At 46.1% G+C, this 14,899-nt stretch overlaps 2 protein-coding genes across 2 annotated transcripts; one reads left to right on the top strand and one right to left on the bottom strand.

Moving 5' to 3' along the window:
* The first annotated feature begins 442 nt into the window (after positions 1-442).
* Positions 443-5,867, top strand: LOC142109229 (gonadotropin-releasing hormone II receptor-like). Its single transcript, XM_075193327.1, has 4 exons — positions 443-951; positions 3,064-4,211; positions 4,366-4,570; positions 5,095-5,867. The coding sequence occupies exons 2-4, from the start codon at positions 3,636-3,638 to the stop codon at positions 5,574-5,576; spliced, it is 1,263 nt and encodes a 420-aa protein (XP_075049428.1). The 5' UTR covers positions 443-951; positions 3,064-3,635; the 3' UTR covers positions 5,577-5,867.
* A 4,829-nt stretch (positions 5,868-10,696) lies between these two features.
* On the bottom strand, positions 10,697-14,482 carry RBM8A (RNA binding motif protein 8A). The gene is made up of 6 exons (XM_075191765.1): positions 14,327-14,482; positions 12,605-12,664; positions 12,324-12,404; positions 11,713-11,849; positions 11,218-11,354; positions 10,697-11,128 (listed from the first exon to the last, which is right to left on the bottom strand). The coding sequence occupies exons 1-6, from the start codon at positions 14,391-14,393 to the stop codon at positions 11,083-11,085; spliced, it is 528 nt and encodes a 175-aa protein (XP_075047866.1). The 5' UTR covers positions 14,394-14,482; the 3' UTR covers positions 10,697-11,082.
* Between the last annotated feature and the right edge of the window lie 417 nt (positions 14,483-14,899).

The following is a 14,899-nucleotide window of genomic DNA, read 5'->3' as shown; positions in this document are numbered from 1 at the left end:
CAGTAATGTAATAATCTGCAGAATATATCTCTATGTATCTGTCAGGGGGTAGATGGGACAGAGCAATGTTCTGCAGATCTCTAGAGAGGTCAGTAATGTAATAATCTGCAGTATATATCACTATGTATCTGTCGGGGTAGATGGGACAGAGCAATGTTCTGCAGATCTCTAGAGAGGTCAGTAATGTAATAATCTGCAGAATATATCACTATGTATCTGTCAGGGGGTAGATGGGACAGAGCAATGTTCTGCAGATCTCTAGAGAGGTCAGTAATGTAATAATCTGCAGAATATATCACTATGTATCTGTCAGGGGGTAGATGGGACAGAGCAATGTTCTGACAAGCAGAGTAAATGACCTGTATGTGTCAGATCACTATGGTAGAACAACTTTGCACAATCTTACTCTACATTTGCTGCATGAACGTCTGGCTACCGCTGGATAGCCCGGTGGGGAGAGTGTCAGACGCTGGGTGCTCCCTGAGGAACGTGGTATATAGTGGCAGAGGCCAGCAGAGGGTATCACAGCCCACGATATAGAGAACAGACACAGAATAAGACAATTACTCGGATGGGGGGTTCTTGGCTGCTGCAGCCTCTGAGAGGAGGGGGGTGTCAGTGCTCCATTAATGAATCCATTTGTTTCTCCCACTTAATAGCAGCGTCTGACAATTCCCTCCGCTCACGCAGGAGTTGCAGGGTGGCAGTAATGATGCATGGTAGGCGTCCATACCCCAATTACCTGCAGCAACAAGGCGGCACAGCACACAAGCAGGACTGGAGGGAGAGATAGAGGGATAGGAGGGGCGGAATAGATCTGCAATGAATGAATGACCTCTAACATTGTCAGGCTGCAGACTCTCCCTGTAGGACCCTTCTAGGACACCACCAACCTATCTGCTGGCTTCCCCAGGCTGGGAGTACCACCCTGCAGCGTCCTACTGCGGACTGGTAAGTTCTGTGTTGTATTCTGTGCTGCAGAGAGATGCAGCCTCTCTCTCCAGCTCCTCCTGGGGACGCTGCTTATCTAAGGGTCCGGGAGAGTGAGTGTGAGCTGCAGGGACACTGCACACAATCTACTGGCAGCCAAAGGGTTACATGAGTGTCAGAGGTGACCGGGGACTTACTGGTGGCGGCGACTGAAGGAGTAGTGGCTGCAGAGGACAGGGTGCCAGAGGGAGTTGGGAAGTTGCAGTCATTGTTGGTGTATTGTATGATGGAAATGTGGATTAGAGGTAGGGACGGGGCTAAATGTCTGATCTCATATGGACAAAATAAAATCATTGTACCAATGTCATACAATGTTAACATTGCTTTTTTTTTTAAGCTATATATTTGTGTTTGCCACAATTCTAAAGTTGTTATCTATTAAACAGACAAACGGCACTTTGAGTGCATTATTTTTATGCTTGATGGGGAAGTATCTTTGTACGGTGTAGACAGCAGGTGAATGGAATCCACTTAAGATAAGAAATATAGATTTAATGGAAAAAGTACAGCTGCTGCAATAACACTGGTAGTCAACAGATGGCGATAGAGAGACAAGCTGTTCTTCTAGAGCAGTGGTCAGGGAACAGGGGTAAATTACCCCAAATGGGGTAGAAATTAAATTCCTGGGGGTAATGCTGCCGATTCACATGCTGTCAGTTGGATTGTAGACCCCTATAAATGTGAAATTGATGTTGTACCAGAAGAGCCTCAAGGGTTGGCAGAGGCACTTCTTGAGCTTCGATGCAATAATGAAGCATGTATTGCATTTGAAAACAAAGCAGATCTGTCATATTTTTGGATGTCAACAGCTGCCAATGCATCAAAATTGCACATGAGGAGGCAGTCAAAAAGTTGCTGCCTTTTGCAACAACCTACCTTTGCGAACAAGGATTTTCCACTCTAACGAACATAAAAACAAAGCAGAGAAATCGATTGGACGCTGAAGACTGTATCCAAATTGCTCTGACATCAAAATGCCCCAATATTGATGCTCTCGTATCAAAAATGAAGTCTTTAAAGACCCCATAGTGTAATTGTATCAGTTGCAGTTACCCCAGTCCCATCCCAAGGGACCTTAATCTTGCTGAAGCATTAATTAATTAAGATGTAACCAATCGTTTCACTGCTTTACAGATCATTAAACAAACTATTACTGCAGTTCTATACATCAGGACACGCCAGCTGTGCATGTTTTTTTGGATTCCCTTGTAGAAGGATGTAACAGACGATTCATCTACAGGGATGTTTCTGAAAACCTGGGCCGTCGGTGGGGGTTAATGTGGACAAAGTTTAACGCTTAAGAAATCCCCCCCCCATCTGTAGCATAGCATGAGATGTGTTTACAGAGCTGTAATTTAGAATGTTAGCACCTGGGACGAGACGGAAAACTGCTGCCCCCCCTAACCTTCAAATTTAACCTAAAATATTCCTAATCTCACCATCATCAACATTTATTTATATAGCGCCAGCAAATTCCGTAGCGCTTTACAGCATTCGCCCTGTGTAATTATACTATGTAATTGAAGCCCCCAAAAGTTTCATTCCCGACCGATGCGTCAGGAAAGGTGGGATTCCAGGAGACGTTGTCATTCCTGTGGACGGAACGTCAGCAGGGTGAGATTACAACATAATAGTCGCAGAGAGCCTCACACGCTCTCACATCAACAACAGAAAATTCCCCTCCCTTGTGAAATACTCGCACTCTGTTAGTCTATAAATAAATGATCAGGTCCCGGCCTCAGAGGTGAAATTACATTTATTTTTCAACGGCAATATGAGACGTTCCTTTAGGTCACCTGCCCACGCTTTGTTAACTATTCCCCTGCTATCCGCAAATCTCTATTTGGAGTGTTTACCTTATATTACTGCTAATTATTGCACTTAATTAAGATTAATTGTTTGCTCACAGGGATGCACACAGATTTGATAAGTGCATCTTTCTGCACTCAACTGCTAGTTCATAGCACAGACGTGTGAATCCCTTTCTTTGTAAGAAGACTTGTAATGTAGGGACAAGCCTGAGTCTTCCGAGAGCTGGGATAAGTGATAATTGTTTTTTCTTGTGCTTTGCAGAGGCTATCGCCAGAAACGGACGGCTTCTTTAATTGGATGTTGGCGAGCCGTCCAACTGTGATCCTACAGCAGATTACACTGCGGACAATGTGTGTTATATAGATGTTGCTCCTACCAGGAATGTTTGGGATTTTACGCTTGCCGATCGGGAAATCATGTCCGAAGGAAGAGACGCAATGAACCTTGGAAAACTGGTGGACTTGGCTAAGGAGGCAATGAATGTGATCCATTTTCAGGTTTGGAGCTGATGGCTGTAGAGCAGTGACGGCATATATCTTCTAAGGATATATATTTTGTAGGCTCCAGAGACACAACACTTAATCACTGATGGAAAGAGGAACATAACCCTGGTCAGTGCAGAATAATATAGTCAAGTTTATTGGAAATGTTGATCTTGTTACCATGGAGAACATACTTTGTGCACGTCCACCCGTGAATCGAGATCTGAGTCACCTCGATGAGGAGACGTTGCTATCCAACATTACTTTGAAGCTGCCATGTGCAATGTTTTTACCTCCCTCTGAGCTGGACGTACACATTCTGTCATTGGTAAGACCTTCGCTGAATCCAAGATGAACACGAGTGACCGAGTGTTGGGTGATGGGTTGGCCGGCTTCCTAGACCTCTGTGCATTCAGAGCCTTGAACCACAGCTGCATCCGTGTGAACGACCTTGAGAATCCACACGGACCCAACATCACTCTGGTCAACGAAGACCAATTTGTCCTCCCCACCTTCTCCATGGCGGCCAAGGTGCGTGTGGCCATCACCTGCGTCCTCTTCTTCTCCTCCGCCTGCTTCAACTCGGTCACGCTGTGGACAATCACTCACAAGTACAGGAAGAAATCGCACATCCGCATCCTCATCGTCAACCTGGTGGCGGCCGACCTGCTCATCACTTTCGTCGTGATGCCGCTGGACGCGGTGTGGAACGTCACCGTCCAGTGGTACGCTGGGGACGCGGCCTGCCGGATCCTGATGTTCCTCAAGCTGGTGGCCATGTACTCTTCTTCCTTTGTTACTGTGGTCATTAGTCTTGACCGCCATGCTGCCATACTAAACCCACTGGGGATCGGAGATGCAAAGAAGAAGAATAAGGCCATGCTGTCCGTGGCCTGGACTCTGAGCCTTCTTCTGGCTACGCCACAGGTAGGTTAAAGGTCTGAGGCCCAATGTCTTGAGGAGTTTGCAGGGTGGTCCCATATTCAGAAGCGATGGTGCAGTGATTGTGAAATGCGTTGTAGAACATTCCTTCCCAATTTCATTGCATCCACTTAATCTCTTCTTCTCGTTTCCCCCCCAGCTCTTCGTGTTCCACACGGTCAGCCGATCGCAGCCGGTGTACTTCGTCCAGTGTGCCACCGTGGACAGTTTTCAGGAGCACTGGCAGGAGACGCTTTATAACATGTTCACTTTCTGCTTTCTCTTCCTGCTACCTCTACTCATCATGCTCTTCTGCTACACACGGATCCTCATAGAGATCTCTCGCAAGATGAAGAAGGCCTGCGGTGAGTGGTGGGGAGTGAGGGCCACTTGCTACATATCATTGTGCTTTCTCGGTCAATCCCTAAATTTGCCATTAGTGGTATATTTAAATCACATCTCTGAATGATTTCCGATAGGTCCTCCATAAATGTGTAGTTTATGTACCCATTATCTTAGTTCAAAGTAAGAAATTCAAAAGCATTGTGTCTTGGCCTTCTTGACGATGAAAAGTTCAGGAGGCTGCAGTTTGTTTAGCTGCTGTGACATCACTGCTCCGCAAGTCTACAAGACTGTCACTCACATTGTATCTGCTCAGTTAGAGAAACACCGCCTTCCTAATACGGAAACTTGCAAAGGAGTGATTGAGAGCATGGTGGACACATATATGGAAGTATAAAAATCTTGATTATGCCATGCATAAATAATTAATGTCAGGTAGTGGCGCTAGTTGGCTTTATTTGAGAAGCACTGATCAAAACAAGCATTGGCTCAATACTTTGTACAGATATTGTTGCAAGGCTGTTTCATAATGTGTTCTTGTTTCCAGGCTCTTCGAAAGAAATCAACCTTCGACGCTCATACAATAACATTCCTCGAGCTCGGATGAGGACTTTTAAGATGTCGTTAGTGATCGTCTTGACGTTCATCGTGTGTTGGACACCTTACTACCTCCTTGGAATCTGGTACTGGTTCTCTCCGGAGATGCTGACCCGTCGAAAGGTTCCGCCGTCCCTCAGCCACATACTCTTCCTTTTTGGCCTTTTCAACACGTGCTTAGATCCCATCATCTACGGCCTCTTCACCATCCACTTCAGCCGGGAGATAAGAAGAGTTTGCCGATGCAACGCTCAGGGAACGGACAACGATACGGCATCTTTGGGCACCGGATCTTTCCGGACCTCCACGGCCGCGGTGTCCGTGAAGAGGTCGAGAGGCTCCTGTAAATATGATCTGGAAGTCACCGGAGTGGGTCTCCATTCAGGGAACTGCGACCATCATAAGAGGAAGGTTGTAGAGAGTTTCATGTGAGGAACGGGTGACGTATTCTGAGATTGGGACAATCAGAGTTTCGGGTGGTTGTAGAGCACAAACGCAAATCTTGAATCGCACTGCCAGTAGACCTTCCAAATACACAAAGAGATGAACGCGGCCAAGCGCTATAAGTAGCTACATCGCCAAGAGTATCCTTGTGTTGTCATAGACACAGTTTGCCTGAGTCCTAATACAAGATAAACAATTAAATGTAGCTTCAAATATATGGTTTCAAGTTGTAATTGATTCAAACATCACAAAATATAATCTGTATCCGAGTTTCAACAGTGGCAGTCCATCCTGTTTAAAGCAGTAATCCCACTCAAACATGCATCTGATTTGTCTTATTCATGGTTTGCATCTTTTTTTTTAGCTAACCCCGTACAAATTATTATCTCCTTTTCAAAATCTCTCTGGGGGGGCATCTGGCATGGCAGCCAGACACACACAGTGGATATGCTGAATTCTCAGTGATGTCACTGGTTCCTAGTGACCGGATAGGCTGCACTCTCAGTGATGTCACTGGTTCCTAGTGACTGGATAGGCTGCACTCTCAGTGATGTCACCGGTTCCTAGTGACTGGATAGGCTGCACTCTCAGTGATGTCACTGGTCCCTAGTGACTGGATAGGCTGCACTCTCAGTGATGTCACTGGTCCCTAGTGACTGGATAGGCTGCACTCTCAGTGATGTCACTGGTTCCTAGTGACTGGATAGGCTGCACTCTCAGTGATGTCACTGGTCCCTAGTGACTGGATAGGCTGCACTCTCAGTGATGTCACTGGTTCCTAGTGACTGGATAGGCTGCACTCTCAGTGATGTCACTGGTTCCTAGTGACTGGATAGGCTGCACTCTCAGTGATGTCACTGGTCCCTAGTGACTGGATAGGCTGCATTCACAGTGATGTCACTGGCTCCTAGTGACTGGATAGGTTGCATTCTCAGTGATGTCACTGGTTCCTAGTGACTGGATAGGCTGCACTCTCAACGATGTCACTGGCTCCTAGTGACTGGATAGGTTGCATTCTCAGTGATGTCACTGGTTCCTAGTGACTGGATAGGCTGCACTCTCAACGATGTCACTGGTTCCTAGTGAATGGATAGGCTGCACTCTCAGTGATGTCACTGGTTCCTAGTGACTGGATAGGCTGCACTCTCAGTGATGTCACTGGTTCCTAGTAATTGGATAGGCTGCACTCTCAGTGATGTCACTGGTTCCTAGTGACTGGATAGGCTGCACTCTCAGTGATGTCACTGGTTCCTAGTGACTGGATAGGCTGCACTCTCAGTGATGTCACTGGCTCCTAGTGACTGGATAGGCTGCATTCTCAGTGATGTCACTGGCTCCTAGTGACTGGATAGGCTGCATTCTCAGTGATGTCACTGGCTCCTAGTGACTGGATAGGTTGCATTCTCAGTGATGTCATGGACTCCTAGTGACTGGATAGGCTGCACTCTCAGTGATGTCACTGGTTCCTAGTGACTGGATAGGCTGCACACTCAGTGATGTCACTGGTTCCTAGTGACTGGATAGGCTGCACTCTCAGTGATGTCACTGGTTCCTAGTGACTGGATAGGCTGCACTCTCAGTGATGTCACTGGTCCCTAGTGACTGGATAGGCTGCATTCACAGTGATGTCACTGGCTCCTAGTGACTGGATAGGTTGCATTCTCAGTGATGTCACTGGTTCCTAGTGACTGGATAGGCTGCACTCTCAACGATGTCACTGGCTCCTAGTGACTGGATAGGTTGCATTCTCAGTGATGTCACTGGTTCCTAGTGACTGGATAGGCTGCACTCTCAACGATGTCACTGGTTCCTAGTGAATGGATAGGCTGCACTCTCAGTGATGTCACTGGTTCCTAGTGACTGGATAGGCTGCACTCTCAGTGATGTCACTGGTTCCTAGTAACTGGATAGGCTGCACTCTCAGTGATGTCACTGGTTCCTAGTGACTGGATAGGCTGCACTCTCAGTGATGTCACTGGTTCCTAGTGACTGGATAGGCTGCACTCTCAGTGATGTCACTGGCTCCTAGTGACTGGATAGGCTGCATTCTCAGTGATGTCACTGGCTCCTAGTGACTGGATAGGCTGCATTCTCAGTGATGTCACTGGCTCCTAGTGACTGGATAGGTTGCATTCTCAGTGATGTCATGGACTCCTAGTGACTGGATAGGCTGCACTCTCAGTGATGTCACTGGTTCCTAGTGACTGGATAGGCTGCACACTCAGTGATGTCACTGGTTCCTAGTGACTGGATAGGCTGCACTCTCAGTGATGTCACTGGTTCCTAGTGACTGGATAGGCTGCACTCTCAGTGATGTCACTGGTCCCTAGTGACTGGATAGGCTGCATTCTCAGTGATGTCACTGGTTCCTAGTGACTGGATAGGCTGCACTCAGTGACGTCACTGGTTCCTAGTGACTGGATAGGCTGCACACTCAGTGATGTCACTGGTTCCTAGTGACTGGATAGGCTGCACTCTCAGTGATGTCACTGGTTCCTAGTGACTGGATAGGCTGCACTCTCAGTGATGTCACTGGTCCCTAGTGACTGGATAGGCTGCATTCTCAGTGATGTCACTGGTTCCTAGTGACTGGATAGGCTGCACTCAGTGACGTCACTGGTTCCTAGTGACTGGATAGGCTGCGCTCTCAGTGATGTCACTGGTTCCTAGTGACTGGATAGGCTGCACTCTCAGTGATGTCACTGGTTCCTAGTGACTGGATAGGCTGCACTCAGTGATGTCACTGGTCCCTAGTGACTGGATAGGCTGCACTCTCAGTGATGTCACTGGCTCCTAGTGACTGGATAGGTTGCATTCTCAGTGATGTCACTGGTTCCTAGTGACTGAATAGGCTACACTCTGTGATGTCACTGGCTCCTAGTGACTGGATAGGCTGCACTCTCAGTGATGTCACTGGCTCCTAGTGACTGGATAGGCTGCACTCAGTGACGTCACTGGTTCATAGTGACTGGATAGGCTGCACTCTCAGTGATGTCACTGGTTCCTAGTGACTGGATAGGCTGCACTCTCAGTGATATCACTGGTTCCCAGTGACTGGATAGGCTGTACTCTCAGTGACAGAAGTACTAACCACTAAGCCACCGTGCTGCCTAGGACATGATTAGTTGAGTAAAAACATGCCAATTATTTCCTGTATATTATCCAGCTCAGCCCATTATGATAATAATATACAAGTGAAGCAATAGCTATCCCAAAATATTTCTATCTAGGATGAGCTATCTTAATACGCTGTATTCTTGTCACTTGTTAGTAAATCGATCCATGCACAACTTTCTGGGATAACTGGATAAAGCAGTTTTAGTCCTCTGCCTGTAAGCAGAATCCCTCTGGGATAACTACTGCGGTGACTGTATCCTCCATCCCTGGAAGACATCGCAGTAAATATAGACCAAGCTGTGTTTCCCATTACCAGGAAATGACACAGCCAACAACGACCTTGAGTGATAGCGCAGGCCCCCCCCCCAACGAGCTGCTGTGTATTCCTGGAAGAGGAGAGAACGGAGCCAGGCTAATAAATGCAGATAGCTCTCCAGGCACAAGTACCAGCTAGATCAGAAGTCAGCAGCCTGGAACCATCTACGTTCCATGCTGGGACTTGTAGTTCCACAACACCTGGAGAGCTACCGGTTGCTTATTCCTGTGCCTGATACAACGTGAATTGCTGCTCGCCGGAAACAGCTGCTCCATCCCGATAGACTCATTAGTCACTAGTTATAATTACTATAATATGTTACCATACTGGCAATATACAAGAGTTATCAAGGATACCTTACAGACAATTTTATTTTCTACGTAGTATTTAAACCTAATGGGTTTGGTAAAAAAAAAAAATAGCTAAGATATAAATACAATAAATTGGGTCAGATGTAAAGGCAATTTCTCAAGATGAAATTTTCTATGTTTTGAAAAACGACATCTAAACAAACTTTGCAGTTTATCTCAATAGATACGAATACTTGTTTTTTCTATTATGAAAAGCGAATTTTTATTTCTCAATTGGCTTTAAAATTCCGTTACTTGTGGCCTCTTTTCCTCTGCATGGGGGGAGGAAGTTGGGAGTATTGTTGTGCCCACCTTGTGCAGAGGGAAACCCACCAATCAGGTGAAGGGGGGGGGGGGGGGGGTAAAATCATTTTCAGAAAGTGGAATTATCCTTTAAATATCTTCATCAACTTTCATCCCATATTACTCTACTTTTCATACTTAACTAGACTGTGTCCTATCTGCTATTTTTTATACCATAGAGGACGTCAACACTTCATCCCCACATTAAAGCAATGTTCAAACGCTGTAGCAGAATTCTTAAATGATCTCGTTCAGCTTCATGTAAGTATAAGAATCATAAATGTATTTAGTGCTCATCTCAATCCCATATTCTGCAACTCTTCCCGAGACATAATTCTTGCAACTTTGAACCAATTTTCATTTTATTTATACGTTTAAAATTTCACGTTGATAATTGTCTTTTAGTGGAACTAATCCCCCCCCCCCCCCCCTCGTACAAGGTATTATAGATCAGGCTCGTGTGTGATATGTAATATCATTGATGCTCCCTCCGCTGGGAATGACAAACGTCAGCTTGAGAAGACCATAGAGGCATAATATCATCATTTATTTATATATAACAAGCATACTCCGCAGTGCTTGGGAACAGCACACAGTAATTAAACACAGACAGAGAGGCAGGAGGGTGTTGCTGATTATCTATAGAGTTCTGTCGCTTTTAAACATTAAACGATGAACGCACTGCAGTAAAAACACCGCTCATTGATCGCTATAATTCCTATTGGCGCCGGCTGTATTGATCACACATTGGATTGTGCTGGTCTATCCGGAGAAGGGTAACGGCGCCACCTGCTGGAGCGTTCTGGAAACACATTGGTTCAAAAAAATAATCTTACCCAGGGGTAATGTGTTTGGTAGTAAATAATAAAGAACTGCGCGGTTATAATAATATAACGACATGGTCACACTTGGTCTAGGAGATGTGAGACCCTCAGGGTGGATGCCCCCATGGTAAGAAGAGGGGACTCCTAAATTAAAGAGCACAAAGATAACAACTTGGACAAGACAATAAAACACATCGCTGATAAACATAAAAAGACTTTATTATGAAGTGTTACAAAAGTCGGTTCTTTCAAGTAATACTTCCACTAAAACAGGAGAGAAATAAAAATGGTAATAAACGGTATGTAACGGGCGGTGTCGCCCAAAGACTCCTTTTCGGATGCCACCCTCGCCCTCTGCGTTATGTGGGGCGCACACTCCAAGTGACCACCGGTAGATCTCTGCCACACATTTTTAAACCGGTCTCCATGTAAAATATCAGTGGTTGGTTCACCGGATCTACATACCCAGCCACCCCCAATAAGGAGGGACAATAAACCCAAACTAAAGTCCCCTAAACATCATATAACCAAGAAACGAGCACGGAAAATAAGACGACGCGGAGTGGACAAGGCGTCCGCGGTGGTCAGCGCCGCCTCCGGTCCGGGCTGCGGCTTCTCCTCCGTCCACTTCTGAAACACAGCAGCAATAAACCAAGTTAGCAGCAGGCTTTGCTAGGCCTCATATCCCACAACACCGGATTACAGTGACCGGTTCTTACCGTCTCTTTCCTTTGGGAGGTCCACGGACGAAACACCAGTCCACGTTGACCGGCTGCCCCATCAGATCCTGCCCGTTTAACCCTTCCATGGCAGCCAGGGCTTCCTTGTAGGTCTCGTACTCCACCAGCGCGTACCCCTGCCGGAGGGAAAAACAAGCGGGTTGTAGAACAGATTTATGGGGTTGGGAGGGCCGTACCACCGATGCCAGAGGGTAGTAAGAATATCTTTCAGTTCGGGTTTGGCGTATATAGAGTAGACCCTCCGAAGATGAAGCAACAACAGAAAAGGTAATATGTCAGATACGCTCTGCGAGAGAATGTATCTAGCAACCCAATTACAGGTAGGATAGACGTTACATTTGCAAGCTACACCCACATTTACCCCAAGTAGTGTCCAGAAAGATGGACTTTTCCTTTAAGAGCTATAACCCCTCGCAGAGTGAATACAGATCAGTACGACAGTGAGCTCCCCTCCCCCGTCGGTTTAATACTGACCTTGAGATACCCTGTTCTCCGGTCCAGATTTAAATGGACGTTCTTGATCTCTCCAAATTCGGCAAACTTATCATGGATGTCTTCTTCCGTCGCTTCCTCGTGGACCCCGGTGATGAAGAGGATCCAGCCTTCCACGGCTGAGGGAAACCAGACATGAAGTTGTAATTTCAGTCGCAGCCGAAAGAATAATATGGGAGGGAATTAGCCCCCCCCCACCGCGTGCTAGGACGTCATACGTTGTGGGGGTTAGAGAGCCGAGGGCCTTTTTGGCCTGTAAACTGTTTAATGTTACGTCACAATGAACTACATGATGAACAAAATATTTTACTTGACTGGCAATTATAGGTTTCGAAAAGCAGTCTGTGCCCTAAGATGGGCGTTATAAATCTCCATTGAACGGTCTAAGCGCTGGTACGGTATTAAATAAGACAATACTGACAGCAACAGCTATTTTCACACACAATTCTAAGCAGAGATGATGTCTCAATTGAAAGAACCAAGGGACGGCAGGTAAGAGGTGAACGGCAATCTACCTATATATTATACTCTCAGCCACAGATCTACAACAATATGGCCGCTGCCTGGATAGATACCCGTGGATCATCACTTACATCTCTGAGGTCCAGGCTCATCTCCGTCCTGCTCCACGCTGTCATAGTTCTCCCGGACCCTTGTCCTGGTCCCCTCCTCAGCTGGAAATATAAATATAACACGTTAGCACCGATCCACGTAACACTCTTGTGCTCCTTCCACGTCATAACCAAGATTATTATACATTTATATTAAGACAGCTGCACCACCCGATCCAATGCACAATACAGGGGAGACGGAGGTGATACAATAAGAGGTTTCTGTATAGAGTATATAGAATAATTAAGCATTATGGACTTACCAGCAACAAATCCTCGCCCTTTTCTTTTCTTTGCCTTCTCCTTTAATTTGTGAATGCTCTCTAGGAAAAATAAAAACCTGATGTTAGATTTACACATCAAAGGCTATGTGACTAGAAACAGGAATTCACCAACCCCCATAGAGACTCTGGGCACTCCCCAAACAATGAAACCAGATTCACTCTTCCAAGTACAGTATAAACAGATCTATGGGCGTCTGATCATCTCCCAGGGTCCGACGTGCTGCAAATCTAATGTTTACCCTGAACATGGCAACATGGCTCAGTCTGGGAATGACCCCAGGTTCAAGCCAACAGGGCCACCCCGTGCCAGCATTCGGTGGCACTCCTAATAATGACAAATAATTTGTTTGGTGTCTCTTACTATATAGTTAATGCAGAGACAATCCTATACCTATAGTTCAACCATATATTATATATGATAGTGCTGCAGAACTATTTCCGGTACTTGTGTACTTTGCGGACTCAGTGCAGAGAGAACCCCGTGAATGTTTTGTCGTCCTCAGTCCATCAATGAAAGGGTTTAGACCAATAGGAGGGAACCTTTGTCTAGCAACGGGTGTTTGGTGGAATTTGCAGAGAAAGCAACAAATGTTTTGTCGCCCTCGTCCCAAACCGTTCAGCATCTACTCTCCTCCCCGTTATTAGAAAAGGGATCAGACCCTGCACTACAATCATATCGGATTGTTGGCGAGCTTATGCGTATATCGGCAACGGTGGTTTCCAGCATCTAAGCGTGAATCACATCTTCAACTTCGTGGATCAGCACGGTGGCTCAGTGGTTAGCACTTCTGTCTCACAGCACTGGGGTCATGAATTCAATTCCCAACCATGGTCTTATCTGTGAGGAGTTTGTATGTTCTCCCTATGTGTGCGTGGGTTTCCTCCGGGTGCTCCGGTTTCCTCCCACACTCCAAAAACATACTGGTAGGATAATTGGCTGCTATTAAATTGAAACCAGTCTTTCTCTGTCTGTGTGTATATTAGGGAAGTTAAGACTGTAAGCTCCAATGGGGCAGGGACTGATGTGAGCGAGTTCTCTGTACAGCGCTGCGGAATCAGTGGCGCTATATAAATAAATGGTGATGATGATAATAAGGTAATGAGTCCGTAAAGTACACAAGTACCCTATTTGTTAGTATTAGGGAAGCGCAGCCTCATTTCACCGCCTGGTATAAAAGAGGGAAGAGGAGCAATAATAGTAAATATGAACCACCAAACCGGGGCTCTCAGTGCCGGGAAATAGGGGTTTATCCTGTGCTCTGGACCCAGCGGGCCGAGGTCACCTAACACTGTATACATTTAGGGTAACCATGCAGATAGCATCATAAATTGTCTCATGGGCCACCGAGTCGGGATAATTTAGGACTCAGACACATTGTGATTTCAGTAAGTGAAATCAGATGGAAGATTTAGTCACCTGGAGATTGATATATATATATATATATATACATACACACACACACACACTACTGCGTATAATTGTCTGTGGCTGTGCTATTGCTCTCTGTTATCTGAAGCACACACCTGCAGCTCATTGGTTGTTTTTTTTGGCTGTGCTATTGCTCTCTGTTATCACATAGCTGTATATAATACATGTCTGGCCGGCTGCTGTAGAACTACAAGTCCCACCATGACCGCCCGGGCTCAGACCACATACGGGTCCCCCGGGGCGCGCACACACACACACACACGTGACCTCACCGTCACCATCCTCGTCCATGGCGAAGTCCTCCCCGCCGGCCTCGTGTAGATCCAGAACGTCCGCCATGATCACCGCGTCCGAGCTCCGAGCAGCGCTGAGAGGAAACCAGGGACTGACTGAGGCCAAACCGCCGCTGCGTCAGGGTACTTCCGGGCCAGGGCGGAAGTGACGTCAGAGGCAGGGCGCCGCCGCCATCTTGTGGAGGTCAAAAGAAGCCAGAACCTTTTGAGATGCTCTAAAAGTGCCTATAAGTCACTATTTATTCACATTACTGTCAGGATATTGCACTTTACAACTTCCTATCGTCATACATAGCTATATTATAAATAAATAAAATCATATATAGTGTGTGAGTATAGTGTGATATTTATATATATATATATATATATAAGATACATACATATACATATATATATATATATATATATATATATACACACACACACATATATATATATATCTCTCCAAGAGGTTGTGAAACTACAAGTCCCAGCATGCATTGCCAGCAGATAGCTAATATACCTCTGAGCATGCTGGGACTTGTAGTTTCACAACACCGGGAGGGCCACAGG

The sequence above is a fragment of the Mixophyes fleayi genome, chromosome 12, assembly GCF_038048845.1.
Source record: "Mixophyes fleayi isolate aMixFle1 chromosome 12, aMixFle1.hap1, whole genome shotgun sequence".
In the NCBI taxonomy this organism is placed as follows: Eukaryota; Metazoa; Chordata; class Amphibia; order Anura; family Limnodynastidae; genus Mixophyes; species Mixophyes fleayi.
The sequence above is the reverse complement of the archived record's forward strand: the minus strand, read 5'-3'. Positions and strand labels throughout refer to the sequence as shown.